This window comes from Idiotropiscis lumnitzeri, chromosome 17, assembly GCF_059441095.1.
Source record: "Idiotropiscis lumnitzeri isolate Australia: NSW breed Sydney's pygmy pipehorse chromosome 17, RoL_Ilum_1.0, whole genome shotgun sequence".
Lineage (NCBI taxonomy): Eukaryota > Metazoa > Chordata > Actinopteri > Syngnathiformes > Syngnathidae > Idiotropiscis > Idiotropiscis lumnitzeri.
Window position 1 is genome coordinate 5,780,739 of NC_142407.1, and position 27,751 is coordinate 5,808,489.

The 27,751-nt window shown below is 41.0% G+C and overlaps 2 protein-coding genes across 4 annotated transcripts in view; one reads left to right on the forward strand and one right to left on the reverse strand.

Annotated features, from left to right (window-relative positions):
* Positions 1-8,935, forward strand: part of sh3pxd2b (SH3 and PX domains 2B) — a 32,465-nt gene extending 23,530 nt beyond the window's left edge. For all 3 annotated transcript variants that reach the window (XM_088279974.1, XM_088279976.1, XM_088279975.1), the window contains 7 exons: positions 949-1,080; positions 1,306-1,407; positions 2,921-3,038; positions 4,601-4,800; positions 4,916-4,962; positions 5,396-5,521; positions 5,600-8,935. In XM_088279974.1, coding sequence (XP_088136100.1) covers positions 949-1,080; positions 1,306-1,407; positions 2,921-3,038; positions 4,601-4,800; positions 4,916-4,962; positions 5,396-5,521; positions 5,600-7,114 — 2,240 coding nt within the window. In that variant the 3' untranslated portion in view covers positions 7,115-8,935. The remainder of the gene's footprint in view (positions 1-948; positions 1,081-1,305; positions 1,408-2,920; positions 3,039-4,600; positions 4,801-4,915; positions 4,963-5,395; positions 5,522-5,599) is intronic.
* Positions 8,936-10,985: 2,050 nt separating this feature from the next.
* The window catches only part of stk10 (serine/threonine kinase 10), a 36,766-nt gene continuing 20,000 nt past the window's right edge, over positions 10,986-27,751 (reverse strand). Inside the window, exons 6-20 of the mRNA XM_088279807.1 lie at positions 27,388-27,582; positions 26,460-26,541; positions 22,508-22,642; positions 21,272-21,580; positions 19,744-20,130; positions 17,289-17,413; positions 16,300-16,423; positions 15,718-15,897; positions 15,547-15,639; positions 15,348-15,477; positions 15,131-15,255; positions 12,461-12,649; positions 12,010-12,135; positions 11,801-11,914; positions 10,986-11,395 (exon numbers count right to left, since the gene is read on the reverse strand). Of these exons, the coding sequence (XP_088135933.1) occupies positions 11,252-11,395; positions 11,801-11,914; positions 12,010-12,135; positions 12,461-12,649; positions 15,131-15,255; positions 15,348-15,477; positions 15,547-15,639; positions 15,718-15,897; positions 16,300-16,423; positions 17,289-17,413; positions 19,744-20,130; positions 21,272-21,580; positions 22,508-22,642; positions 26,460-26,541; positions 27,388-27,582 (2,458 nt within the window). The 3' untranslated portion in view covers positions 10,986-11,251. The remainder of the gene's footprint in view (positions 11,396-11,800; positions 11,915-12,009; positions 12,136-12,460; positions 12,650-15,130; positions 15,256-15,347; positions 15,478-15,546; positions 15,640-15,717; positions 15,898-16,299; positions 16,424-17,288; positions 17,414-19,743; positions 20,131-21,271; positions 21,581-22,507; positions 22,643-26,459; positions 26,542-27,387; positions 27,583-27,751) is intronic.

Genomic DNA, 27,751 nt, shown 5'->3' on the forward strand with positions numbered 1-27,751 from the left:
CATCCCCTAATGCACATCTTACCTTTATAGGCACCTGGTGCTCGCTGCAGTTGAGTAACTAAACATGCCCCGCTTCTGTATGAGGAAATGTGCTAATCATCAAATCACCACATCTTATTTATTCCATTTTGTTTTTTTTCTACTTGGTTACGGGTTACAAAACACAATCTGACATTGTTTTGTGTTTGCTTTGCTTGCCGCTGCTCACTGAAGGATCTGCATCCCAATCTGAGGTGCCGTATTTAGGGTGCTTGAATTTTGAGTTACAACCTTTGCAACCATGTTTAATTGTGTTTATCCATCCACCTGCACCTTCAGTGATCTGCTTGCAGTGTTGGTCTTTTCCCATTATGATTATTTAAATGTGTGGGATTAATTAGTGTACAGTAGTGTTGCTGATATGGAGTTGTCTGTCTTCATATACTTCCCATGGTGTTTGTGGTGGGATTTTGATCATGCTAGTTGACAATTTACATAACACTGTATATCTTTAATAACCTCTAACATTCATTCCCATGATTTGGTCTTAATGGTTGGGTTCCCTGACTCGAGCCATCTTATCTCGTCTGCTGCCTAGCCTGCTTTGCATCCTGGTGACTCTCCTTAATCGAGTTAAGCCTCTTTCTCATTTATATGTTGGTGCTTCTGCACAGACTTTGACCTTGCTGGAATTATTCTTGGCATGTCACCCAAAGTCAATTCACTTTTCTTGCAGTTTCATTAGAGCTGCACTGTGTTAGTCAAAACCATGTCAAGGTGACTAGCTGAAAAGGTGCACAGGTAATAAAAGTTCATGGACAGAACGCTCATATCCCATTAAGGGCCTTAATGAGATTTAATGACTACGAATTGGTGTGGAGGCTTTGCTTCATTATTGAGACTTTGCCCCAAAACAAAATCAGCTGACAGAAAATGTAAGCGGGCATTTGTTGTCCTTTACTCTAACAGGAGACGGCACTTCGGTTGACCCGCTCCTTTTGGACCAGTATGTGGCAGTAACGGACTATGAGAAGCAGGAGAGCTCCGAGATCAGTGTCCGGGTGGGTCAGGTCGTGGAGGTCATTGAGAAAAATGAGTCAGGTAGGTTCCGCATCCACTTTTATTAACTGAACAGACATTATTTACCGTAACATTTTTAACCTTTACATCAAGTCAATCCCCTATTCACATCAGTTATCATTTATACTTGTAGCAGCGTCTATTTTGAACAGATAAGCCAAATATGGTTGTTCGCAGTTAGTCTCCCTCACAAGACACCAAATATGCTTCTCTTATCTTGTATTATTTATATTGCGTAATGTCAAGGCTGGTGGTTCGTGAGTTCAGAAGACGCCCAGGGCTGGGTTCCTGCCACCTGTCTGGAGGCCCAGGATGACCCCGATGACTTCTCTCTTCCGGGAGAAGAAGGTACTTGATGAACAAAGCTTCCTCTTTGCACGCCTGCGCTCGACTATCCAGATCCTACAACTCTGTGAGAGATTCTAAAGAGAAAGCATCCAGGGACTGAATCCGAGCTTGGCTTTTATTTAGAAGTTGCAGCTGAGTTTGAGGTGTAATATTACTTCCTGTCTTGCCTCACCGTGCTGCCACGTCAGCGCCTCGGAGATTCTGGTCTTTGCCAAGGCACGTGGGCCGCCGTCGAACTTTAGGGGATCTTTTCAGCACGGGCTTTGGGCAAGGTGGAGCGCATGCCTTTTCTTCTACGCCCCCTCGTACTCGTAAATGTGTGTCTGTGCCTACGTTGATGCACGCAACCTGTATGCATGGCATGTCCTGTATGAAGGGCCTGTGCATGTCAAGTAAATCCTTTGCAAGTATAATATAAGTCTTTATGTCCTGTAAACAGTCATGAGGAACTTGTATAAAACGTATAAACGTACGTATAAAATGTAGTTTTTGTCACTCACAAAATTTGGCACACTTTTACGTTCTCGTATGGAAGAGTTGTGTGTATTTATTTAGATTGTAAAAAAATAAATAAATAGAATACAGGCACAATTAGTTACCAAACTGTTTTTCAATTTATGATATCATGTTTATGGTGTAAAAGTATTTCTTATACAAATAGTTACTTTAAATATAATTTAACGGCGACCATAGCATGTTCTGACTTACCTTCGAATTCAGATTACCTCGCCACCGTTGTTAACCGAGGTGCATGTTGTTTTCATCACCCAAATCATCCCTATCTCTCGTTAAAGGAAAAAAACAGCCAAGCAACACTGTCAAAAGCGACTGATGCTAAGTGACTGCTAAAAAAATAGGATGGAATGGTTTGAAACAAGATCTTTTGAGGTCTTTTGCCATCCCAATGCAAAATTTGTACCGCTGAGCTGCTGACCATTAACTCGGAATACTTTTAAAAGTGTCAATCATGCATGCAATGTCATTTGCCATTAAAAAGCAATCAAACGTGAAATCAGCAACTCAATGGAACGAAATCAGTGCATCGGCCTCTGAATGGTCGGTAGAAAGGTCAATCATTCAATATGACCAAGGAGCTTGTTCTAGCTATTTTTACCAAAACTAGGCGGTTAAATTATCTCTTAAAAAAAACTGCAACAACCACAATAATAAACATGTCGTTATTAATACTGGCTTTGACAAACCACAATTTAAACCATTTTAATATCACCTTTCCAGTGCGTATGCATGCATGTGTTGTGTGTTTATTGCATGCTTTTATTTCTCATTTCACATTCTGCAGGCTTTATTGATCACAGATAACGTATTGTATTCATTAATTTATTATACATCAGAATTTTTTTGGGGGGGGGAATTGCCAAGATAAAGAAAAGTCTGGCTATATGCTGAAAACATTTAGTCGCTATCTGCTTTGGACCGAAAAACTTTTCCCTGTTTGTTTTCTATTAGCAATTCAATATGGCACATAATAATTTCTTTTTTGTTCCTTTTGCAGAGGAAAAATATTCCGTGGTTTATCCTTACTCGGCCCGGGACCAGGATGAGATCGACCTGGAGAGAGGAATGATTGTGGAAGTCATTCAGAAAAACTTGGAGGGCTGGTGGAAGATCAGGTAATTCATATCAGTAACAATTTTTTCAACATCATTTATCACTTTTAACAGTCCTACTTGACTTGAATAAATCCCCCCCATATTACCATATATTAAGACACCACGACTGGAGCAATAAAGAAAGAAAGACACTGAGGCACTATTGAGTGAGTGTTGGACGATGTAGCTTCTCTTGAAAGGTCCGTCTTGAAAATGGCCTCACAAGTGTATCTGCAATTCAATCCACACTTTTCCCTCAGTCAGCCATTGTGGTAAATGCAAGAATATATTTTAGATTTTGAAAACGGTTGCCAATTACGACTTTCTGGTGTGTTCCGCATAACACTGCCCCCTCACAAGTGAGTATCCAATCATAAGACGCGTTCATCAACGTAAGGCCAGCGAGAAGGCCGTCACCAACTCGTTGTCGGGGTTCGCCGGTAGGCGGGAAGGGGGTGGACCCAAAAGGCGAGGAAGCAGGGGAAAGTGTAACTTAAAGGGAATTTATTAAATGGATCAAACAAGGACAAAACAACGTGGCAGGGTGCAAAAACAATGAAGATGAACAAAACGTGACTAACAGAACCAAACTTGACGGGGGAAAACAGGGACAGTGACAAATTACGATGAACGAGAACGAGAACGAGAACGAGAACGAGAACGAGAACGAGAACGAGAACGAGAACGAGAACGAGAACGAGAACGAGAACGAGAACGAGAACGAGAACGAGAACGAGAACGAGAACGAGATCAGGGAGCGGTCGTGACAGCCCGAAGAGGAGCAGCGATGTCGGGAATGAAGGGCATGGCGGGAGAACTGCACCGACAATGGGTTGTCGGAGTGAGGTGTCTAAATAGTCCAGTCATTAGGGGAGCAGATGGGCATCAGGTGAGTGAGGCTAACGGGGAACAGGTGCGTGGCTGGTGGGGAACGAGTGCAGAAGGGAACGCCCCACTCAGCTGACCAAATAAACAAAGGAGCACATGGCAGGAAGGTGGAGAACATAACAAAAACACTAACATTACCGACACGGATCATGACACTCGTGATCTGATTGGCTATCACAACTGTCCATCAAATCTGAAAGCCCATTGGCTTTGACAGAAGAGATGCCAGCACAATTGTATCTGAAGGCCTCGGAAAGAAAAGTGTGTGTGCTACTTGTATTATGAAATCTGTCTGGCAATACAAGCACGCTGAATTCTGATTGGATAAAAAGTCTCACCTAAAAATTCAACACTACGATGTAATATGACATCAATGTGAAGAATATGATCATGATTTCTTGATTATGTTTGGCCAGCAGAGAAGACCTTGAGCGCCCACCACTGACTTTTAATAAACTGTCTAAAGTGTTGAACGACTGTGCCATGACACATTAGTCTGTGCGGCATCATCAGGTGTGCCATGGAAAATTAAAATCCAATCTCATTAAAATGGTCAGAAAATTATTACTGTATTCATTTACAACAAACAAGGTATCTTATTTTCCCCAGAGTTTTCCCATAGTGCATGCATGGTCTTATGGTCCAGACCTTACCTTGGTCAGTTTCACAAGACCAATATTCTGCTTTCCAATCAGGTACCAGGGACGCGAGGGCTGGGCCCCAGCTTCCTACTTGAAGAAGACTGACATTCAGAGCCAGAAGCAGGTGGCGGGCGTTGCCACGCACGCCAGCACCAACGATCTGGACGGATTCTCCAAACAGAGCCAGCTCACCCGAGAGAACCGAGACGGCAGTCAGAAAGAAAACAGACTCTCGTTCTTCTCTGATAACAAAAGTAAGTAAATTTCAATGATAAAGGTTTTGGATCAGGTCTATGTTTAAGTGAATTTATGTTTCAAACAGTGCAGATATTACAACTTGATTGTTGTTTTTTTTTTTTGTAACTACAGAATTTGGACTAAGACAAAGACCTCCTCCTCGCAGAGATCTTTCCATAGTAAGTCACTTGATTTACCAATCCTCAAATGGTTGCCTCGTCGGGCTCCAAACAAACTAATAAAAGCCTCAACTCCAACAGATTAATAAAAAAAAATAAAAATAAATACCAGATGATTGTAATTACCTGGTGTTCCCGAGCAGAGCGAGTACAATTCAGTGTGCTACGCATAGTGACAGATGAACAAAAATTGCTTATGTATGGCCTTGTTCCCGTTGTAATACAAAAGTGACAACAGACAGAAAATGTATCCAGCCAATTCCAACCGATGAATGTCAACTCTCAACGGACTGCCTTATTTTTCTCTGCCCCTGAGTCAATAAACTCGAGCGACCATTTGAGGAAGTACTTTGTATCACCTTGTTCTGCTGTGACCATTATTATCATATGTTCTCATATTATTATAACATCCTGGGCCTGAACTTTTTCACAGCCACGTGGTACGAACCTTCCCAAGCCGCCCGGCCCTCCGCAGGTCGAGGAGGAGTTCTACACAATAGCGGATTTCCAGACCACAATCCCCGATGGGATTAGCTTCCAGGCTGGAGTAAAAGTGGAGGTGAATGAGGCACAGTCCGTGGTTTACGTAACTGAAGTGATCTAAAGAGTTCAAATGTCTTTGTTTTTGTCTTACTAGGTGATTGAGAAGAATGGAAGCGGCTGGTGGTACATTCAAATAGACGAGCAAGAAGGTTGGGCCCCAGCTACGTTTATTGATAAATACAAGAAGACAAGTAACGCTGTGCGGCCCAATTTTCTGGCCCCTCTCCCCAATGAGATGGAAAGGCTGCGACTGGAGGACAGCAGTTCTTCAAATGTCCCGGCCGCAGATGATAGCTGGTCTAAGCCTTTACCGGATGAGCCCACCGGAGCCCCTGAATCATGCACCCGAGCCAAGCTTAGAGACTGGAAGCCTGGTGCCAACAAGTTTTCTGCCTTCTCCGGACCACTGCCTCCAGCTCCTGTAGCACCGCCTGATGACAAACCAGCTCTACCTCCGCGGAGAGAGTCCATCAATAAGAGCTTTGACTTGGAGGGGGCAGAGAAACCGGCCAGACCAGATCATTCCAAGCCTTTGCCCCCTAAACCACCAGCTCCTGGGGTCATCATGCCGCTGGTTCCACCAAAGGCAGCACCGTTCAAATCAGACAAAACACCAGAATCAAAGAAGGAAGACAAGAGCAAAGCGCTTCACCTTCGCAATGAGATGGGTCTGGAATGTGGTCACAAGGTCTCTGCCAAAGAAGTCAAGAAGTTTAATCTGAAGCCGGTACCCAAGCAGCCAACCAAACCTAAGGCTGAAATCACGGAGGAGAAACCAGAGGCAACTTCTCCAGCAGTATTTATGAAGCCAAAGCCGGTGATCCGACCCAAACCCATTCCAGCCACAAAGCCGGAACCACCAGCAGAGAACAAAGTTGACATCACCAACCTGAGAAGTAAGCTGAGGTCTTCAAAGCCCGCAGATCCCAGCTCTGCTTCAGGGGAGGTCAACCAACAGAACGAATATCCGGCAGTCCTCCCAAGCGCACCACCCTTTCATATCTCATCTCTGAATAATGGCAAGAATTGTGATGAACCGAAATTGCCCCTTAAACACATGAACGGCCATAGTCAGGAGAGCTCGTCCCCTCCTGCCAAACCAGCAGTCCCTCCCCACAAGGAGGCCCCTCTGAAACCCCCGGCCTTGGCTCCAAGAAGACCACCTCCTCCGAAGAAAACCACCCCATCTAGCCCAACTGAGATCAAACCACCAACTGCTTTAAAAGACACTCAAGATCCTCCTAAGACTGGACCGCAACTCAACAGACCCCCACCCCCTAAACCAAAGGGCTATTCTCCAGTTATCCCAAGTAAAGAAAAAGAAGAATCCAGAGGTAAGAAAATCGTAATTCCCCCCAAGCCCCAGGCAAAGACCGAGAAGCCCGGCCCACCCAGAGACAAGCTCCCACCTTTGCTCAAGGAGTCCAGCAAGGAGGAGCTGTATCTGGCCGTGGCGGACTTCGATGGCGACGACCCCACGTCCAGCTTCAAGGTGGGGACGCTCTTTGAGGTTCTGGAGAAAAACAGCAGTGGCTGGTGGTTCTGCAAGAACGTAGGAGAAGCTGTTGAGGGCTGGATCCCTTCCAATTACTTGAGCAAGAAACCTTGAGGCAGTCAGACACAAATACTGTAGATAAAAACAAACAAAAATATTCATCACTACTTTGTTGCAAGTATTCATATTTAATTTAAAAGTACAGTTTTTTTTATTTTTTACTTTTACAGCAACAACACCTTTGACTGGCAGTGCGTTGCTTACGTTTACATTTTAGATTGCTCAATAATTTGTGAAAAAAACATACCCACGTGGGAACTAACCAATAATATCGATTCATGTTCGATATTATGTTACGGTTATAGAATCCATCAATGTTATGTAACAGCAGAAAACATTTGCCATGTCTATCATCATGGAGCAACCTGACCAACCAATTGGAGGACGTAAAAAAAGTCTTACAGTCCAACATTGATAAAAAAACACTTCTTATAAGACAAACAAATACAATACAGTTCATACGGTAAAAAAAAAAAAAAAAAAAACAAGCATCCCTTCTAACCACGCATTCTCTAAAGGTAGTGCCACTTAAATATACAAAAAAGGCTTCATATGCAGGATTCAGGAATAGACTCCACCCAGTATCGCAAAAAACACACTTAAACTTGCAATATTTGTGTTTTGTAATTTATTGGCGACTTTAGTGCTCAAAGCAATCACCACGAGAGTTCACTTTGCCAAGTATACGTGCTTTCTAGATGAAGCTCATGCATGTTTAATTTTTCTGATATTTGTCTGCCTTGATTTGTACGAAGCATGTTCTTCCCGCTCTTCTTTTTACATAGGTCAGGCAATGTTTTGCACATGCTCAGGGGTGAAAATAGATTACACCATTTTCTGTCAAGTACCACATTTCCTCTAATAGTATATATAGTCTAATACTCTGCTTTGATAAACCCCCTGACCCAATTCATCGCCAGGTGCATTAATAACTTGAACTGAAACACTGCCCCTCTGTTTATTTCCCAATGCTTTGGTTTTCTTTTAACCTAAACCCACGGTAAAGATGACATTTCGTTGTGCTGCTTATTTCAAGTGGGACAAACACAATATGTCCTCAAAAAATTTAATAAAAGCAACACAAACTCTGTGCTTTATTAAAAGAAGTTGTGTTAATAAATCTATATATTTATTATGATAAATATTCTTTTGTAATAAATGTTAAAATTGCATAAAAATAAGTGCATTATTAAAAACACTTTTGTAAAAATAAATGAAGGCCTCCTGACAATGGCTTGTACACGCTGCTGTTGAGCAAATAAATATCATCGGCCGCTATATGAGGAAATGTCTTAATTGAAAAAGTAGGGTTGAAAAAAAACAAGTAATCGGTGCAATTCTTTACAGTATTGTCAACGTGTCGCAGTTTGGTGTTGTGGTAACAGCAAAAAAAGTCTTTGACCAATGTACAGTGCAAAATTTTGTTTTACAACAGGGCTTGACTGGTATCGAGCGTGGTCAGTGTATCAAAAATATTTTTTATTGGAGAGATCTTAAATGTCTTCTGTCACTTGTTTCTCATTAATTGTGCATCTTTTAACCTTGTTTACTGATGAAGGGATGAGAAAGAGGAAACGAATGAGATTCATGATTTGATTGAAATTGAGTGACATCTAGTTTGGACCTAATGCATTCTATGGTTGTCATCACCACTCAGAAAAGTGGGAAAAATAGTTTGTCATTCAGACAAGCTCAGACAAGACTTAACTGAGTTGCTATGCTGTCAAAAGGATACAAGTGAGTGCGAGGGAAATTAAGTGCAGTATGTGAAAGATAAATGTACGTATTGAAGATGTCATCAGGTTGTGATTCTGTTTTTTGTGTGTTTTTTTAAGTACAATAAATCAATAAACATTACAGATTTGTTTCCCATTATGGTGGTTTTATTTCTTGGAATTAGTATAGCAAGTTATGCACCTCTAACCATGTATTGGGCATTTTCATTCATTACAAAAACTCATGGAAGTCGAAGTTTACCGGAACAGCGTCGGGGGACAGACCGGCAAAAAAGACTCAAGTGCCCAGTTCTGCAAATATAGCAGTAGAGGTAAAACAATTTAATTTGTATTAATTTTTTTTTCGAACTTTGTGATCGCCGCTTAACTGCCGCTCGGAGGACGGATCACAAAACCCCAATCTTAGCTTCTCTTCACTGGCTCTCAGTGCACTTCATAATTTGCTTTAAGATACTTATGTTTGTCTTCAGAGCTTTAAATGGCCTCGCCCCAGCGTACTTCTCTGAGCTCCTCCACCCCTACCCTCTGCCTCAGGCATGCGAAATTGCGAACCAAATGCTGCTGGAGGTGCCGAGGACTAGGCGGAGCCTCAGGGGGATCGCACCTTTTCTGTTGCCGGACAACGGTCCTTTCCTATGGAATGACCTCCCATTAAATGTTAGGCAAGCCACCTCTCTGTCCATTTTTAAAACCTGTTTGAAGACGCATTTTTATTCTTTAGCTTTCGACTCAACAATAGACTGTCGATGTTCTTGCCATTATTCTGGCATCTATTGTAAATGTGTTTTAATTTGTGTTCTAATTACTTGCTAATTTATACGATGGCATATATAAGCGTTTTGTTACAGCTCCAGCTGTTGTGAAATGCGCTATATAAATAAAATTGTATTATATGATTTACAAGGTGGGATCAACAGCGCCGCCTTCTGGTGAACTTGTCGGAGGAAATTTAAGATGACCGTTTCCGCTTTCTTTCCATCAATAAAAGTAAAAAGATTTCGTATTCTCCAAGAGTATAGAAAGCCGGGCTTGTGTGTGAAACACACGCGGACTCAAGACTATTTGGGTTTTCCGTTTAAAAAGTTGTGAGTTGCAAACCAGCACCACCATCTGGTAGAATTGTATAGTTCAAAGTAACGGAACGTTTAAACTTGAGTCAATCAGGCCTGAGATAAAACTTGTAGTCCTATTAAATCCAATAACCATTCTCTCAATAAAAAATATCCATGACACAGTCTTAGCACAGTAAAATAATTAGAAAATCTGCATTTATTAGATATTTACAACAGTGGTTCCTTCTGAAACAGTTTCAATCACAAGCACAAGCCACCAAATACATTCCACGTTATACAAACTGAGGAAGAGCAGAAAAGGGACCGACTAACCTCTGTTAAAAAAAAAATCATGAACGAGAGCGGAATTAAAATGTACCTAAATGTTAAATTACTACACACTGGGAGGACAACAAATAAGCATAGAAAAAGTCTGAATTCCCTTGAAAACCAAATAATTAAAAAAAAATGTTTTGACAGCTCAAGTGGAAACTCCTCAGATATTCCCCTAATGAGTGCAAAGGAAGGCCAACGAAAAATAAAACTCTTGAGCTCAGGAAAAAAAGTAATATTGCACTTCAGTTAGCGTGCAGTTGAACTACTGCAACAATTAAACACTCAACAAGTTGGGTGTCCAACTGACGAACAGTATTTCACTTTGGCTATGTCACTTAGCATCCAGTGTGGCCGATTCCAACAGTAAAACAATCACTTCTCCTCCTCGTGTGTTAAAATGAATTCCAAAAGAATAATTTAAAAGAAATACTACTATGACCATTTTTGTTAAATTTGGTTTCAGCAATACCTTATTCAAAATAATAATGGCAACCATTGTAATAACAGTAATAAGCATTCTTCTTATCGCAGCTCTGGGTTAAAATATATATTTGAAAATATTTAAATTAAAATTTACAGTGATGAATTGAGATTAAACAGGGCAAAAATAAATTAAAGGCACACTTTGGCAACTCTGGAACAAAACAACATAAGGCATACAGGAATGTAACTAGTTTACATAATGGATATTTTGTCAATAGCATTGACATCATCAAACATCCCTCCTACAGAAAAAAAATCTACTCCCTATTTGGGCATTGGAAAATAAATGACACCGTCTTACCTATTAAAAAAAAAAAAGAAAAAAAAAAAGCCAAAAACCCCTGACTCTTAACTATTTGTGGCCTTTGCTCATCAACCAAAAATGTGACCATCATGTGGTTAAGAAAAACCAAACAATGTGGGTTAAGACATGAATATGCACATATTAACATGAATAACAACATAAGGCATTCTGTCGGGACAGAGCAAACAAAAAGCAAAACAATGTAGTGCCCTGTAAGGTCGGTGAGTTGGAGACAATTCTGAAAAAGTGAATGTGGATGTATCACAGCATAGGCATGCACTTATGTGGTGGATGAGTCCTGATAGGGCACAAATTTGGAGAGCTTGTTGACAGATCCCCCGGGACTAGGGAAGTCGCCCATGTCGGTGATCTTGAAAAATGCGTCTTGCTCAATCCTCTTGTTCTTCAAATCCTCCTCGAGCGCCTATGATGGAGGAAGAGGCGGAATACATGAAAAGATAGTCAGACAAAACGATTACACACGTTTATCCTACCTATATCTCAATTGGGATTTATAATAATGTCTCAACTATTTTCTTAGCTTATCTGTATGTCACTAACATTAGTTATTCTATGCAGATGATAAAACTGACTACTCTTCTGTAGTCTGCTTACATATTTGTTTTTACCAATTATTTACTTTAAGCATCACAACATGGATGATAATTATCTTTAAGATGGCTCCTTTCTTTCGGGAGCTGCTTTAAAAAGACAAGGTGGAATTATCTTAGTTTGATGTTTAGTTTAACTTCAACGGTGAGTGTAAAGCCACCGGAAGGCACATGAAAAATGTTCAACGTTATTAAATTAATTGTATCAGGGAACCTACCATCTTCCTCGGTCTCAGCTGCTCCCTCCAGTCCTTCAGCAGCTGGTTGTGCTGCTCATCCATCTGTTTGAGCCTTTGCGTCTCATTCTCAAGCAGCATGTGGCCCTTTTCATTCTGAGGCAGTCACAACATGGATGTTATATTCTTAAACAGCAATTTTTGAAATAGGCAAAAATTATTTATAAAATTCGGGGGGCCCTTGTATGTACCTGCAGCTGCTGCAGCTCTCGTATGTTTCCCTCGCACTCACCGACCTTCTCCCTCATGATATTCTCGTGCTTCTGCTGCTGTTGCTGGCGCTCCGTCTTTTGACGCTTCTCCTCCTGCTGGGAAAACTTCAGAGGGCAAACGAAACAAGCTGTTAGAAGTAGGGCTGAACCATTTTGAAAACTGCTCCGTCTCAATATTGCAATTGTGAATTAATATCAGGTTACTTTTTCAAGCTCATCTTCCCATGTATTATTTTTTTTTTAAACAAACATAAGCAATTCAATAATCTACATTACAATGACATCTTAAAGCACCAAGTTTGTTTAAAAAAAAAACAAAAAAACAAAAAAAACAACACACAAATTAACGGGGATGTGGATTTGGGAATTCCTGTCAAGTTGTGTTTGTGCCCTACATGTGACAATCTCCCGCATTCTTAAAGGTTTCAACCTGTTTGATCTTTTCCCTGTCCTCTGAGCTGCTGCCCGTGGAGCTGATGCGCAAGCTCTTCTTGAAGATAGCCATGCGGGTTTTGGCTTCGTTGCGCTGGATTTTGGGCAGGCGGCTCTTCTCCTGTTGCTGCCGAGATTTCAGAAGCTCGATCATGCGCTGGTTGTAGCGCTGCATGTGTTCCACCTCCTGTATTGGAACATAACGTTGACATTTTATTATTGTCTGTTAAACTGCCTTTCTAAAGGTGAAGTTACCAAATTCCGCTTTCCTTTTGCCCATACAGTACACATACGTTTACCTACCCTCAGCTATTCACTGAGAAGTTTAGCTTGTTGCATATGTTGCTGCTTTTTCTGCAACGCCACAAGATTAAACAAAAAGGCTGCTAGGCCTTCAATATTAGGAACATAGTTAATTGTGTCAAGGATGGAACGTTGACGTGATACCGAACATTCCGACAGAGACTAAAATCTTTGTAAGTCGAGAAGCTAAATTTAGCCTGGCTAGTTAGTGGAAGTTAAGCACTATCCTCACCGTACGTAGACATGGACAAGCAATTATATAATCAGAAAGCAATTTATTTTAAAGGGTAATATTAGCAGATGTGTTTGTAATTGTATTAAGAGTGTTTTGTACCATCAATTTAGGTGATTATAACGTCTCCAATAGGTACCGCTATACTGTATAGTGCAGCAAATTAACCAGGAGCTTGCCATCATTCCAATCCAACATGTAAACTAAACAGGGTGTTCAACATGAAGTTGCGAGCAATGGATGAAAGACGGCGAACACAGCCTTACCAAGATTAGGAGGCAGCGCCGGGTGATAGGGCTGGGCGATAAACCAAAAATTTACCGTTACCGAAATGTATTACAATGACCGACATCATTTTGCCCCTGTCGGTAAATTCGGTGTCTAAAAAAAAAGAAAAAGAAAAAGAAGTCTTTTCTGTCTGCGGCGATGTTCATGCCCCTTTTAAGACGGCTACAGCGCGTGTCGTCACGTGACTCCACCCTTCTGAACAAGAATGTAAACAAGACGCGTTCGTAGCTGGCGATTGAAATTCAGAAGCGGCTGACACGGCTGAAGACGAAGTAACGTTTGTTGAAATTGTTCCTGTCGCGCTTGTCCCGAAAAGAAAATCGACATCTGTCATTTGGAAATGTTTTGGGTTCCATAAAGACGATGTTTAAGCAAAAGAACATGAACTACAAAGTGCGTCGTAAGCACCAAAACAGCACGTGCAATCTTTTCTTTTTCACCACCCACAACACAACCATGCTGTTGACTTAGAGCTTGTGCTAAAAGTTCAAAGTAAGGAGCAAGTTTGGACAAGTAACAACAGCCCATAACGGAGGCGACACCATACGAGAGAACGTCTCAGAGGTGGACGCGATAGCCGAGCACATAGCTCTAAAGATATAGCTCCTCTAGTTACAGTGGAGCGCACAGGATTGAAACGCCTCATGAAAGTAGCCGACAAGAGGTACGAAAATATTTGTTGCAAACCCTACTTCCCAATATGGACAACATCGGGACGGGAGCGGAGACATGTCAAGCATTTTGCATCCACATCCGACTTGTGGTCGAGTCGCAACATGGATCCCTGTTTGAGCCTGAATGTGCAGTACATAGACGACAAGTGGCGACAGCGCACCCGCGTACTCAAGACGGCACATTTTCCTGATGAAGCACACTTGTTTATTTGGCACTGGCATTCCATCGACATTTTTTTCCACATTCTATTTAGCATTTTGTTTACAGGTGACTAGCTCCTTTGCACATGGCATTATTTATATTGTTACAAGATACCTTTACACAAATCTAGGCCGTTGCAAATGGCATTACAGCATCTCGGCACAATCTATTTGCAGAAAAAGATATTGTGAGAGGGACAATTTTTCTCCTGTTCTTTGTGACATTGTTCAAATCATCCAAAGCGAGCTATTTGGAATGTTTATACAAATAGTTTTTGTACTTTTATTTTTCACTGAAAGTAATGTGTACCAGTTGGTCAATAAAAAACAGTTAATATGCATTTCCTGCATTTATTTTGATTTTGGTCCTCAGGGGGAATTTATCGTGCATTTATCGTTAGAGGTAAAATTGCCCAATTTACCGCGATATTGATTTTAGGTCATATCGCCCAGCCCTACCGGGTGACTTACGCCACAATATGTGAATGGATTGTTGCTAGTTGGACCAACGTGGCTGCTTGCACAAAAGCCGGTATCATTTCTGAGGAGCCACACGGCAACCAGACTTACTCTCACAATGACGAGATGGAACCTGGCATGTTAATTACTTCAATAAAGTAAAACTGAACTCAGTTTTGCTCCCGTTGACTTATATAGGGTGGCCGAGTGGTCTAAGGCGCCGCGTTCAGGACCCAGCCTCCCTCTCGAATTTCCCCATTGTGGGACTAATAAAGGGCATATTATTATTATTATTATTATTATATAAACATACGCTAGCATACATTTTAGCGTACACGCATGCTACCGTATGATTTAAGATGCCATCTTTTATCATACCTGCAGCCAAAAATGCTTATGTATGTGTTAATTCCAGAAATGGTATCCATAACTGAGACCGCGCCTTTTAATGCGGTCGAGAAAATACGGTACTTGCAATGATGGGATGTTCCTCAGGGGTCATCCACCTTACCTTGCCGTGTTTTTTAAGGAGGAGATGCCTCTGCAGGAAATATTGATCTTTGAGCTGCTGCTTCAGTAGCTGATGTCTCTCATGGAGGCTCCTCTCCTCCAATTCCCACACCGAAGATTCGCGATCTGAGCAAATAGACGAAGAGGATGGTGGGATGGGTTCATCAACCGTAAGGCACCCAGCGACAACGCTCGCACGCCCGTCACAGAAAACCAACCTCGGATTAGCTGCTGCTTCTTGCTGAGACAATCCTTCTCTGTATCGGCAATCTCTTTCTTGTTGTTGAGGATGATTTGGCTGAGGGTCGAGTCAAGGTAGTTCTTCTGGTCTGCCAGGAATTGCTCCTCCTTAATCGACAAGGGGGGAAATGAATGATAAATTAATCATTATTAATTCATACCTCCTTGTCAACGCACCTCGTGTTGCTTGGTTTCCTGGAAGGAATTCATGCGCTGTTTCAATTGTTCTTTGCGCTCACTTCGTGGGAGCTTGTCAACGGATTGTTTTAACTGTAAAGGAAAAAAAAATACGGTCAGTTCCTTGTAATGCTATTTTGAAATCGGGGATTTTTTTTAAGGTGTATCCACCTCCTTTTTCACATGTTTCTGATGATCCAGGAACTTCTGGTAATTCCGCTGTTGCTCGGCTTTAATGCGCTTGCTCTCGTCTTTCAGTTTACTTTGGTGGTCCGTCTCCACCCGCTCAATGGTCTGCTTCTGCTGCTTCTCCAGGTTTTCCATCTCCGAATCATAGAACTTCTTCTTGGTCTGAGATCAAGACATTGTGGTATTGACATAATGCATGACCAAAGAGATACGATAATAACCCCCCAAAAAATAATTCCTACGTGTATAAAACTTTATACGCGAGTTAAGGACACTTAGCACGTAAGAATAAAAATGAGATGCATGAGGTACAGTTCATTGCCATTGGACATTTAAGACTGAGGGTTTGATATCTTAACTTCTAAAATTTCAGGACAATTAGGACTGTTAAATTGGCGAAGCCTGCTGATGTTCCGTTGGTTTATATCCTGTCTCTCTTTCCCACAGTATATAAAACAATGACACACACCCAATGTCGGGGATAAGAAAAGGCAGCCTCATACTTCAAGCACATTAACTGTAACTGGATCTGTGTTGTGCTGCAGCCCATTAACGGCATCTCACATTCATTTCCTGGTCGAAGCGTTTCTGCATTTGGTCTTTCTGCGTTTCCAGTTTGCCCTGTAGCTGAGACAGCGCTCGCTGCTCCTCCTTCTGGAGATAGCGCAGCTCACGTAGCTCCTGGCGCCTGAACACAAAAAAAAAAAAAAAAAACACAGACCACACAAATACCAGGTTAAAGTGTACGTTCATATAAATCTAGTGAAATGTGTGCCAGTTGTTTTAATGACATATTCCCACCACTAGGTGGCAGCAGTAGAGTAGGAGTAGTGCAACTGTAGAGCTTCAAAGATGTGCCTTCGGCATCTTTATACTTTTTTGGGTGTATACTTGATTAACCAATATTAACAAATAAGTTAATGAAGAGGTCAAGGCTGAATTTGCATAAGAATAACCAGGAAAATGACGCATACTAAAGAGGCGTATTAGGTCTAAAAGAAAAGCATTACCGCGGGATGGAGAAATGTTGAGGGAATATAAAAAGTCCCATTACAAAAATAAATGTCTATTGTGCACTTTTTAGAGAATAAACTGGAAAAGTGTCGAAAAAGTAAAAGTCAACTTTAAGGGGGAAAAAAAAAAATCAATTTTAAGAGCGTGACAATTGTTTTCTTGTAAAAAAAGAAACTTTACTTTACATAGAAATATTCTGTTAGTTGGATAACTTTGGAACTTTATTCTTGTACTCATAACTTTACCACCTAAATCAATCTTCCCAAACGCTTTTTTTGTGTTTCATTGTATACAAATATAGCACATCTACTGCATATCTATATGCCACAAGTGAGTATAGCTGCCTTGACATCATGAAGAAATTATCATAATACATGCTGCATGTCTATGTATCCCGAAAATGTAGGACATTTTTGGGATACATAGACATTTTCTTTATCAGCATGGCCCAAATGTTCCATCATAGTTCTCCAAGATGTTTACGGGTGAACGGTGTTTGTTTGCGTATCAGATGTGTAAGAGGAGCTTCGTCTGCATACCTGAGAAATCTCATCTCCTCATTCTTCTTCTCATCGTCCCTGATGATCTTCGAGGTTGTCACGCTCACTTCTACACCGTCAACCACGAACTTCCTGGTTCGCTTTAATGTCTTCCGTGAGTAGTCCTGCAAAAGGAGAGAAAAGGGCGTTTGGGGGGCAAAAGGTTAGCAAAACAATTTGATGAATTATCAGTAATGCGCTAACTAAAGTTATTGGGATTGTTTGATAAGCCACGATTGACGTAAGTAAGTAACAACATGCTACAAATAACATATGCCTTCACACAATTATATCCCACTCAGTAGGATCTGTATGTATGACTGTTACCACCAATCAAATAATGGGTGTGTGTTACATGCTTTTTGGGGCATTTGACCATTGCATGTACACTTAAAAAAAAAAAAAAAAAAAAAAAAAAATACACTACACTTATGTAAATACAAGAGCGCATGTTACATACGCCTGCTTGTCAATATTCTATTCACTGACCCCGCAGTGACTCTCTGTGAATACGTTATGAGGAGGGCGGGGGGAGACAAGACTCCACACAGAGTCAACAGGATTCCAGTCATGGTCAGTCGGAGTCCATAAAGCTCCAGAAGCAACGGGATGACAGTGAAGCACATAGAGACCTCCATTCACTGAGGTCAACCGCTGGACTCTGCCCACACAAAGGCCACATTGGGCCTTCGTGAATGGAACACCATGCAGATTTTGCTGCAAAGAAGGCTCGATGGAATCCAGTGATGAAACCGGCTCTCTTATTTGCAATCTTTGCTCGGAATTGTAAATGTATTACTAAAAAAAGCTTTGTTGGTGTATGATAGGTCGCCATTAAACTTAAGTTAACCAAGCACACTTATGTTTGGAAAAACATTGAGAAGAAACCTGTGGGTCAAAGGATGAAATTCATGTTGAGACCTTTTAAAGCTATTTCACATTTAATGCCTCTCATTCACTAAATTTAACGGGTAGGTGTGGACAATATTTTGGTATTACAGTACAGTATTCTATATTACTCCAATTACTTTGACATCTTAACGCTCCAAAATTAAAATTTGGGTTGAAATCTTGTTTTATTTTGTCAGCTGAGATTCACTGTAAGTGGCTCATGTCGAAAGCGCTTTGAACAGCTCATTTAAAAATGAAATTTTTAATTAAATCAAATTTAGGACCTTGTTACACTAAGCGCATGCTTCCATGAAAATGGCCAAGTAATAACAGTTTGTTTCTTTGTGCTTTATAAACAGTCACGCAGGTTGCTGAGAAGTTTTCCAAGCTTAATTTTTTTATTCATCTATGTTAGTGCATGAAAAGGTAAAGCAGGGTTTTTGCAGGCCCTAATTCAGGCAATGTTGATGCAATTTTGGTAATTGGTACAGGTCATGCCCACCCACTGGCTAAAGCAACCCCTGTTTGTGTGAAGCAATACGCATGTATTTTATTGTATCTTAACATATTAACTTTATTGCGAATAAACAAGGTCTATTGCTCTTAAGACTTTTGTTTTTCCTGACAAGATGAGCCACCAAATTTTATACGTGGGGAAATCGATTATGAGATCCAGTATGTGTACACTTAAGTGTTATAAGTATTTACATTACAACTGTGCTGTCGTCCTTCATTGTCGTTTTTAGTTATTCATATCAGCACACCGACTTCAACGCGGGGAAACAAGAACAATGGTGTTTTCAAAAACATCCACTTTCAACTCCATAACAATTTTGTTAAATCAACAATCGGACAAACTTTTTTTTTCTTTTTAAACCCGTTAATCTTGTGTAAATCACACCTTAAAAATAATTTCTCCTGAGAGGTAATGTGTGCTGTAAATCCTTGTGAAATACAGGGAATCCTCTGTTTTGGCTGTGTAACACCCACGCCCTAAGGAACACAATGCAGTTTCAGTTCCTCACTACATGCTTTTTCCAAGGAGGAGATTTCCTATAGACACTGGGAGCTCCTTCGCATTTTAATTTTTTAATTTTCACTTAACTGTCCAGGGGAAGTCACCCCCCCTCGCCCCCCAAAAAAACATTAAGAATGTTCTATGCAGGCCTAATATTGCATTTGTGGAATATGAGTCTGTTTTTTTTTCTTTATTATAATCCACTAGTTTTTAGCCATCTCAGGGGGTTGCCATTTTGTAATTTTCTGTACACTGAAAATAACATCACAGTTTTTCAGGGCTCAGCTTTAGAAAATAGGTGAGCCATGATTGTTCATTAAAAAGTGGGAAAATGGCTGCCCCCTGAGATGGCAAAAAAGTTCTGGATATTGCCAATTATAACTCATATTCCACAAAGACAATATTAATCACGATGCCATATTGTGACAAGTGAAGATGCTTAAATCATTTTATTGCAAAGTTTTTTAGGGGGGTTGACTTCCCCTTTAAGTGTGCTTAACCATTTGAAGTGAAATATAAAATAGAGAACACACAGAGTGGACTCACCCTTGCAGATACCGAGAAGTTGTCCTTATTCAAAGAGAGGCTCTTCATGCTCTCCGTGTCTACGCTGCCCGAGTATGAGTACCGCGTGCTATTGATTCGTCCGTTGATGTAAGGCGAGACCGCCTCAGCAGTGGAGCCCATTGATGCTCGATCAGCGTTTATCTTGTCTAGGATGCTGCTCGGTCCTGAAGTAGGTGCCGGTGAAGGAGCAACAATGAGTGCTGGAGTCTGTGCTGGGCTGACGGTAGCTTGGTGATTCATTGAGTCAGTACTCTGGTCCGGAGACACCTGGTTGCTGGGCATCTCCGGCGACTCCATACTGTCAACACTTTCCTCAGATGCATCGGATTGGGGGAGAGACAGCAACTGTTCCCCATCTACAGCCACCTGGAAAACGTAGATTACTGTTTTAAATTGTGAACAATTTGTTGGAATACTGCAGATCTTTTACAGTAGAAACGGTGGAATTAACAACAGGTCAACAGGAATAATCTGCCTCTAAGCGTAAATAAAAATTTAGGAGACTATATTGCATAGTTAAAGGGTACATGGCGGCGACAATTGAAATAATCATCTGTTATTTTGCACAGGTGAAAGACATTCTAAATCCAAACTGTTTGACTAACATCCTGTAACAGTTTGCGGTTGACCTTCAAGGTTTCACCATTTATATGCATATTCATTCATATTCTCTAATTGCATAACAGAAAACTTCCATTTCTTAAAAGCAGAGAGAGAAGACATCTTGCTAAACTATTGTCAGATGTACCGTTGTGTTGCACATTGCACTATATTTTCCTTGTAAGGTGTGAAATGATCCCAAACTTTAGATCTCTAAAGGGGAAGTTAACAAAAAAACGAAAAAAAAACAAAAACAAATGTTCCATGTGAGCCCACTAATTTGAAACATGGCATTCTGATTAATATTGCATTTGCAGAATATATAGTTAACCAGTAAAATTCACCTGTTTATGTACATGCGTCAGCTTCAGGAAACATTTGAGACGTGATAGGTCAGTAGCTGAGCCCTGAGTACCTGTGATGTCCTTTTCTGTCGACACGAGACAAAATGGTCGCCCCCGAGATGGATAAAAATGGGTGGATTTTGCGGCTTCATATTGCACAAATGAGTATTAATTAGAATGCCACGTTTAGACTAGTGAAAAAAATAGAACATATTATTGCAAATATTTTTGGAGGGTTGACTTGCCCTTAAAGGCACTTCTTCCACCATTGCTGCAATTTATGTCAACACGAAGTGGTGCAGGAGTCTGCAGTTAGTCTCCATGGAAAAAAATCACTGCAACGCTTCAAGGCAGAAATTTGGAGTCTGCCTTTTTTTTTTAAAAAAAAAAAAACAAAAAACAAAAACAAATTATTATAGGTAATTGTTTCTACATGCAAACCTAATGAGAAGTGCAATACAAAATGGATGGATGCGTGTAAAAATAAAAACCCAATATCAGAATTGAAGCATTATCAGGATTTGAGGGAACATATATTAAAAGCTTGCCAACAGTTGCCATACCTTCTCTTCCTCAGAAGTAGGTGTACTCTTCCCATCCTCAATGCCAGAGTCCGAGCTCGAAGTCTTTATCGAAACGCCGCTCTCGTATTTCTCCGACTCCAGCTTCTCTCCGAAATCCACCTGCTCCTTTGAGGGGACATTGTGCCGCGGTAGGGGAACAGGAGTGACCATGACAGCATCCGGCTGATCCCCTGGCACCGAGCCTGGCTCGTCCCCCTTTCCTAGTAAAGGCTGTGGTGTGATCGGGGATGATGTGGTGGGGCTCGAGGGGCCCGAAGACTGGTCTCCTTCCATACTGGTCTGACTGGTCTAGCATGACAAAGAGAAAGACACCAGTTATGGAATGACATGGCAAAACACAATTTTAAAAATTTGTCTCCCTTCTCTGTCCACCTTCAGTGGTGTAAACAACCACTGCTTGGCAAGAATGAATCCCTTCATGCTCAAAACTCCTTTGCATCAAGTCCAATTAGTTCCATTATAAAGATGCCATCCATTATGTACAATGCATTTATCTCACCAAGATTTCAGGAAATAGTCATTTTTGCAACCTCACATTTAATTGCATCCATTTGCGGACACTGTGGGGCTCACTCATTTCATCTTTGGGATTTTTTTTAAATAACTTCTGAACTAAACAAAAAGGCAGCTTTGCAATCTCAATGATAATGTAGAGAGGTTCTGTTGCTTCTTAAGTCTTGTGTAAAAGCTGAGGCAGAACAATGTACAGCAATAAATAATTCAGTCAGCATTTCTTTTTGTTACAGGCGTAATACCGAAGTCTAAATTTAAAGTGCGCCTGGATGCCAGAGTTCCGGTTACTGTTCTTTTGTTTATTCTGAGGGTGGTAAAGTGCACCCTCGTGCTCAATGTTACTTTCTAATCTCGTGGCCGCTGTGGACACATGAATGGCCCCGGAAGAAGCGACCTTCAGCCCTTCGGCAGGAAAGCAATGTTTACAAAGAAATGTTGGCGCTATCTGCAGTTTGCTTATAACCTGGAGGTAACATTTGTACATGTTTTCCATTGCTTGAATGAAAGTACTATGACGTAAAAAAGGACAATGAAATATAATTTTGTGCGTACTGGCGAAAATATATGCCACCACTCTGCAGTTTTGCACTTTTTACAACTACAGTAAGCAGCAGACCTCTAAATATTTGCGAGCATGAACAATTGAATGAAGAGAACAATTGAATGAAGAGACTGATTAGCCAAAGGAGCCACGTGTAGTACCACAGTGAGCTCCATGGCGTCGTCGTCCTCCGCATCTTCTCCGTTGTCATCGATTTCCTCCATGACTTCGGCCTTGGCCTCGGCCACCAGCTCCCTCAACGGGCGATTTGTCGTCACTGAGCTCACGAAAGGGTGCTGAGGGGAAAACAAAAAAATGGAGAAATTAATATTGGCAAGGGAATCAGGTGTGCTTATGATGAAAACGCGAGTGATGGCAGTCATCTGCTGGCCCCAGGTGGCGGCGAGACAGGGAGAGCATGGGTGACTTTCACTGCTGATGAATTTCAATCTGCCGCTTGTCAGCACCCAATTGTTTACCAGTCAACCCAGGCTATTGCACCAAACCTCAATGTCACAATACCTCAACATTACACCTTTTTAAAAAAAAAAAAAAAAAAAAAGGTTTTTGGGCTTGTTCTTCCACTGTGACTGGAAAAGGCAAAAAGCGCAAACAAGTTTCAAAGATGAATGTAGCAGAGGTAAAAACGACGTGACGCATTATGCACGTACTGCGTAATTTAATTGTAGCGGCTGACCAAAGAGGAAAACATGCTTGAGCATTTAAGTGAGTGCACATTGGCAGGCAACTGTGCATTATGCGTCACAATTGGTGTTGTTGTGTACTGCACTAGCTGCCGTTTTGCCATTTGGCTTCGGCTTTCAACTTGGCTGATAAGAAGCAACGGTCAGCTATTGTCTAATGAGGCAGGAAGTGTAAATGCTGAGTGGTGTCATATTACAACATAGATGGCACACATGCATTGCATTAGGCGCACTGAACATCCCTGCCTTAGTCACGCTTAACCTGTGCAGGTTCCAAGGAGGGTGGAGTCTGATGAGGTCTAAACTGAGCTACAAAAAGGCCAGAGTATTTTAATTATAAGTGGGAACGCTAATCGTTTTTTCCATGCATCATATTAGATTCTGCATTGTTTCTGAGGTAGTAACAAATATTTAAAGTTTAAAAAATAAATAAAATAAAAGCTACTGTGGTTGGTCCGCATAAATAACGCTTATGTGCGTTTGTATGTCAGACGTCTGTTTACGCTAAGCTAAATACGTGACATGAACCAAAACTCATACGATCGGCGCCATCCTCGTTAAAACACACGGTTAAATAAAAGCAGCATTGACAATACGTTACACAGTAATGTCAATCAGATGCTGCATATTGCACTTTCAAGTATTAAAATAGGTTACGCTAAATCGGATTAAATTTAAACACGTTTTTGTCAATTCTTTAACAGCAAATGCTGCCATTGGAACTTTAAGAAACTTGTGTTGACACACGATTGTAAACCAGGTTGCCTTGCCACTTTAATAAAAGTCACAGTGTGAAATATAAATCCTCTGAGTTCTGCAGAAAAAGGTACTCGCGTTTTACATGGACTATAAATGTAATACCATGTCGTGATGTATGGGAATCGAATCGCGAGGTACCCATAGATTCCCCCCAATTCTAATGCATGCCATATTGCAAGTAAAAATGAAAATCAAGCCAAAAAAATTTATCAATATACATCCATAAAAGAGACAAAATGTCAGTCTCATCACACACATAAAAGTCCATTAAGTTGACGTGAGCTCAACATCACAGGGGGGGGGACAAAGGCGCTTATGTCCTCTTTTGTGGTTTTATGTTGCGTTAAAAGCACAGTCACGCATGCATGCCTGGTTGGGAAAAGGCTAAACATTTGGCGGAAGCAGAGCACAAGGCTGCCTGTGTTGTAATAACTGGGACAATGCACTTGTAGAGTTAAGAATGTATTGTGTTGCAAAGTAAGGGCAACTTGACCATTGTGATAAAAGATGAATTTAAATATACAGTTACGAAACTTCAACACATCATGGATGACATCAGCACTTCTGTATTTCTTAGAGGGGATTTTAGAGTTTGGGTTGAGGAAAAAATGTCAAAATAATAACATGCTAATAATCTTAGTCCGGTGGTTGGAGTTTTTTTGTCTCAACGGTTTAAAATAAAATTTAAGTTCCACATGGAGCTGCCAACATTTAAACAGGGCCAGCTCGCCCATTCGGCAAATGTTGTGGGGAGGGGGGTGAGAAAAAAATCTGGTAAAAATTCACCTTCAATTATATTCAAACTTATCATTTCTATTACCTCTTAATTTCAAGTAAAAAAGAAAGAGGAGTAAATCTAAATAATATGAACAATTAATTAAGCAAAGAGAAATAAGCTGTATTAATTGGAAATCAGCATTCCTGCGGTGACTTGTGCGCTGTACTTTAAATTAACTCTTCAACATCCGGGTTGGAAATAATCTTAATTTTTAGTCAAACTCTTTCATATTAAAAGGGAGATAAGAAATTGTAAATACATTAATTATTTCAATTACAAAGTGACAGCCTTATTTTCTGTGGAGTAAAGCAGAACAACAGTAGCTCAAAGGTGATGTGGAAATTAAAATTTGGGGTATTGCGTTTCTGTTACTAGTTACCACAATACTTTTGTAAAATGTCATTGTCCATTAAAAAAAAAAATAGGAGTCAAGAAAAAATAAGAGGCAAAATGGAAGATACAGAAGTCAAGTTTCTGCTCCTCTTGGTTTGTCACAACAGCAAGTCACTACAAATAAAAAATCATTAAGCAAAGAAAATACACCATTTTATATTTTTAAATTATGTGACGTTACAAATTAAAGGCAATGTTACAAATACAACTTTTGGAGGGCCGGACCTGCATTTAGGCGAAATGCAGCAGGTTACTATCAAAATTTGTGAGGATTTTGCTCAAGCTTTATTGAGTGATACATAAGCATAGACACATAAATGAAACAAGAGTAGCTTGCTGCAGTCACACGCAGCCGCACAGCTCAGTTAACTATGTTATACATACACACAACTAATTGCAAAACGTTATCTAACAAACATTACAAGTCAACGCCACAATATGATACACATCTTAAACATCTAGCATGGCACCAAAAAGCAAGCCACGCCCATCGCTTCCCCCACAGAGGAGAACACAACCCCCCCCCCCCCAATCCCCCAGCGTTCCTGCGTGGATCTCAGCTTTTCATCTCCCCAACTGGCCAGCGGTGGAGAACGAGGCCAGGCGTGAGCCTGTCATGTGCGCGGCGGCCGAGGCTGGGAATGTAAACAGCTGCGGGATCAAGGCAGGAAACCATGGCTCGGAATTTTAATAGACGCCGCTCTCCTGTTTGAAACCGTGCCGTGCTCACTTTAACTTCTGTTTCAGAAACAGTCGGCAGCAAGGTGGTTTGAGTAGTACCTTACGTGTGACAGTGCATGGTCAATGCTGCACTTGGATTTTAGCCGTGTAGCCCTAGCCTATTTTGACTATTAGAAAACAAAGTCAAACAATTTTCAAACACTAAGTTACTCAACCACAACTTTAGATTAAAATCCATTTTGTGCAGTGTCGGCAGCACCTGACATCTGTTCTGGATAGTTTTCCTTTTGTGGTATCACTTTAGAGTGAATAGTAATTAGCTATTTCATAACCAAACCGAGAGACTTGGACGCAAGAAGTCGTATCAGTTTTTTTTTCTTTTTTTTTTTAATGATGAATACGCTTTGACATTTTTAACATGTAACCAAGTCGATACAAATATTTGTTTTGAACTGCTCTTTGCCAGGACGCCTCAGTATTGATATGTAGGAAAACATCGTTCCAGCTTGACAAAGTGCCGTTCTAGGAGTGATTTATCAATGTTTTTCAGGGGGTGCTATCAAAGCCCTTTGAAAAGGGGGATTATTTTTGTTTTGCTTTAATTCGAATTACTCAGTCAGTCTCATACATCTGCATGCAACATACAGAATGTGGCAGTTCCAGAATTTACATCATTGTCAGTTCAGGTCTGCTTTGTCCCACAACTCTGGAAGGGTCAATATAAACGGCACAACAGGACTTTTTCCTCACATGTCAGTGTGCCAAGGAACATGGACAGTGTAATGCATCTCGCCTTACCCCCAGGAGCTGTACTGCAGACGGACGGGTTTCTGGGTTCTTATCCAAAGCCCTCCTCAGGAAATCTTTAAACTCTTGTGACCTGTGAAAATAGTAACAGAATCTAAACAAAGTGAAGTCAGGGAAAATGAGGAGGGTGGGGGTCATGTAGGACAGCTTAACATAGTTAACAAGTGGTCAGAACAGAACAGTGGTGGATGTGTCATGTTGATACATGCAGTTCCACTCCTGTGCACAGCCAAGTTTCGTAAAAGTGAGCGCTCATCAGGAATGATTGCTACGCGGCGTATCGCGAGGCCCCTTTCAGCACCTTTAGGAAAGCAGTGTTGCGAACCTCTGCTCGTAAAAGTGAGGAGTGGGAAAAAAAGTTGCTGTTCGGCAATTTATTTTTTTTTTTTAGCATCAATGTCACTGAGTGGAGATGTGACAATGTGAAGCGTTAGACAGTGGAAAGTGAAAATAGCATGTATCCTACAAAGTATAAGGTGTCTGCTAGGAGCATGAGGGACACCTAAGTTTAATTAATATGATAAAGGACAAAACACAATTATTATTGCATATCGGCGCTGTGGTTGCCTAATATGGTGGAAAGCCACTTTAAAAGCGGCACTTCCTCTTTCAACTCCAAAAACACAAGCTTTACAGTTACCACGTCACGTGTGCGTCAATACATCCTCCGTAACACGCAGGCATCTGTGAAAAGAGGTTTTTGTTCTTCGACGGAATAGAAGCATCCATCATGGGTGTGGTGTTAATTTTCTTAAGTGACTGTCTCACTGATGATTAACTGAGGCACATCCTTTATACATGGACATGAAATAACCATTTTTTATGGGCTCAGCCATCAATCAGATTAATTGCATGGAATGTGAGGAATTTGAAATCATCAAACGTTGCATCATTTAGGGAATGTTTTCTCTTTTCTCACCATTTACTTGGTTGATCCAGAGAGGGAGGCTCTGCTTTGGTGATCTTCAGCAGCACCCTCATGGGGTTGAGGTCATGGTGTGGAGGTTCAATCTGAGCAAGTTCAATCAGTGTGATACCGAGGGACCAGATGTCGGCCTTGTAGTCATACGGTGCGTCCTTCATGGTCTCACACATGACCACCTCTGGGGCCATCCTGGCAGACAGACAAGACTTGGAGTAAGAATTGTGCCATATTAAGTACTCCAGAGACAACTTGTGTCTGGAAACATTCAATGCACTAATATGTTATTATTGTGCATGTATCAACAACAAAAGCAGACCCTTGTTTGCTCGTGGTTGTGACCTTGCGGCTTTAGTAATAA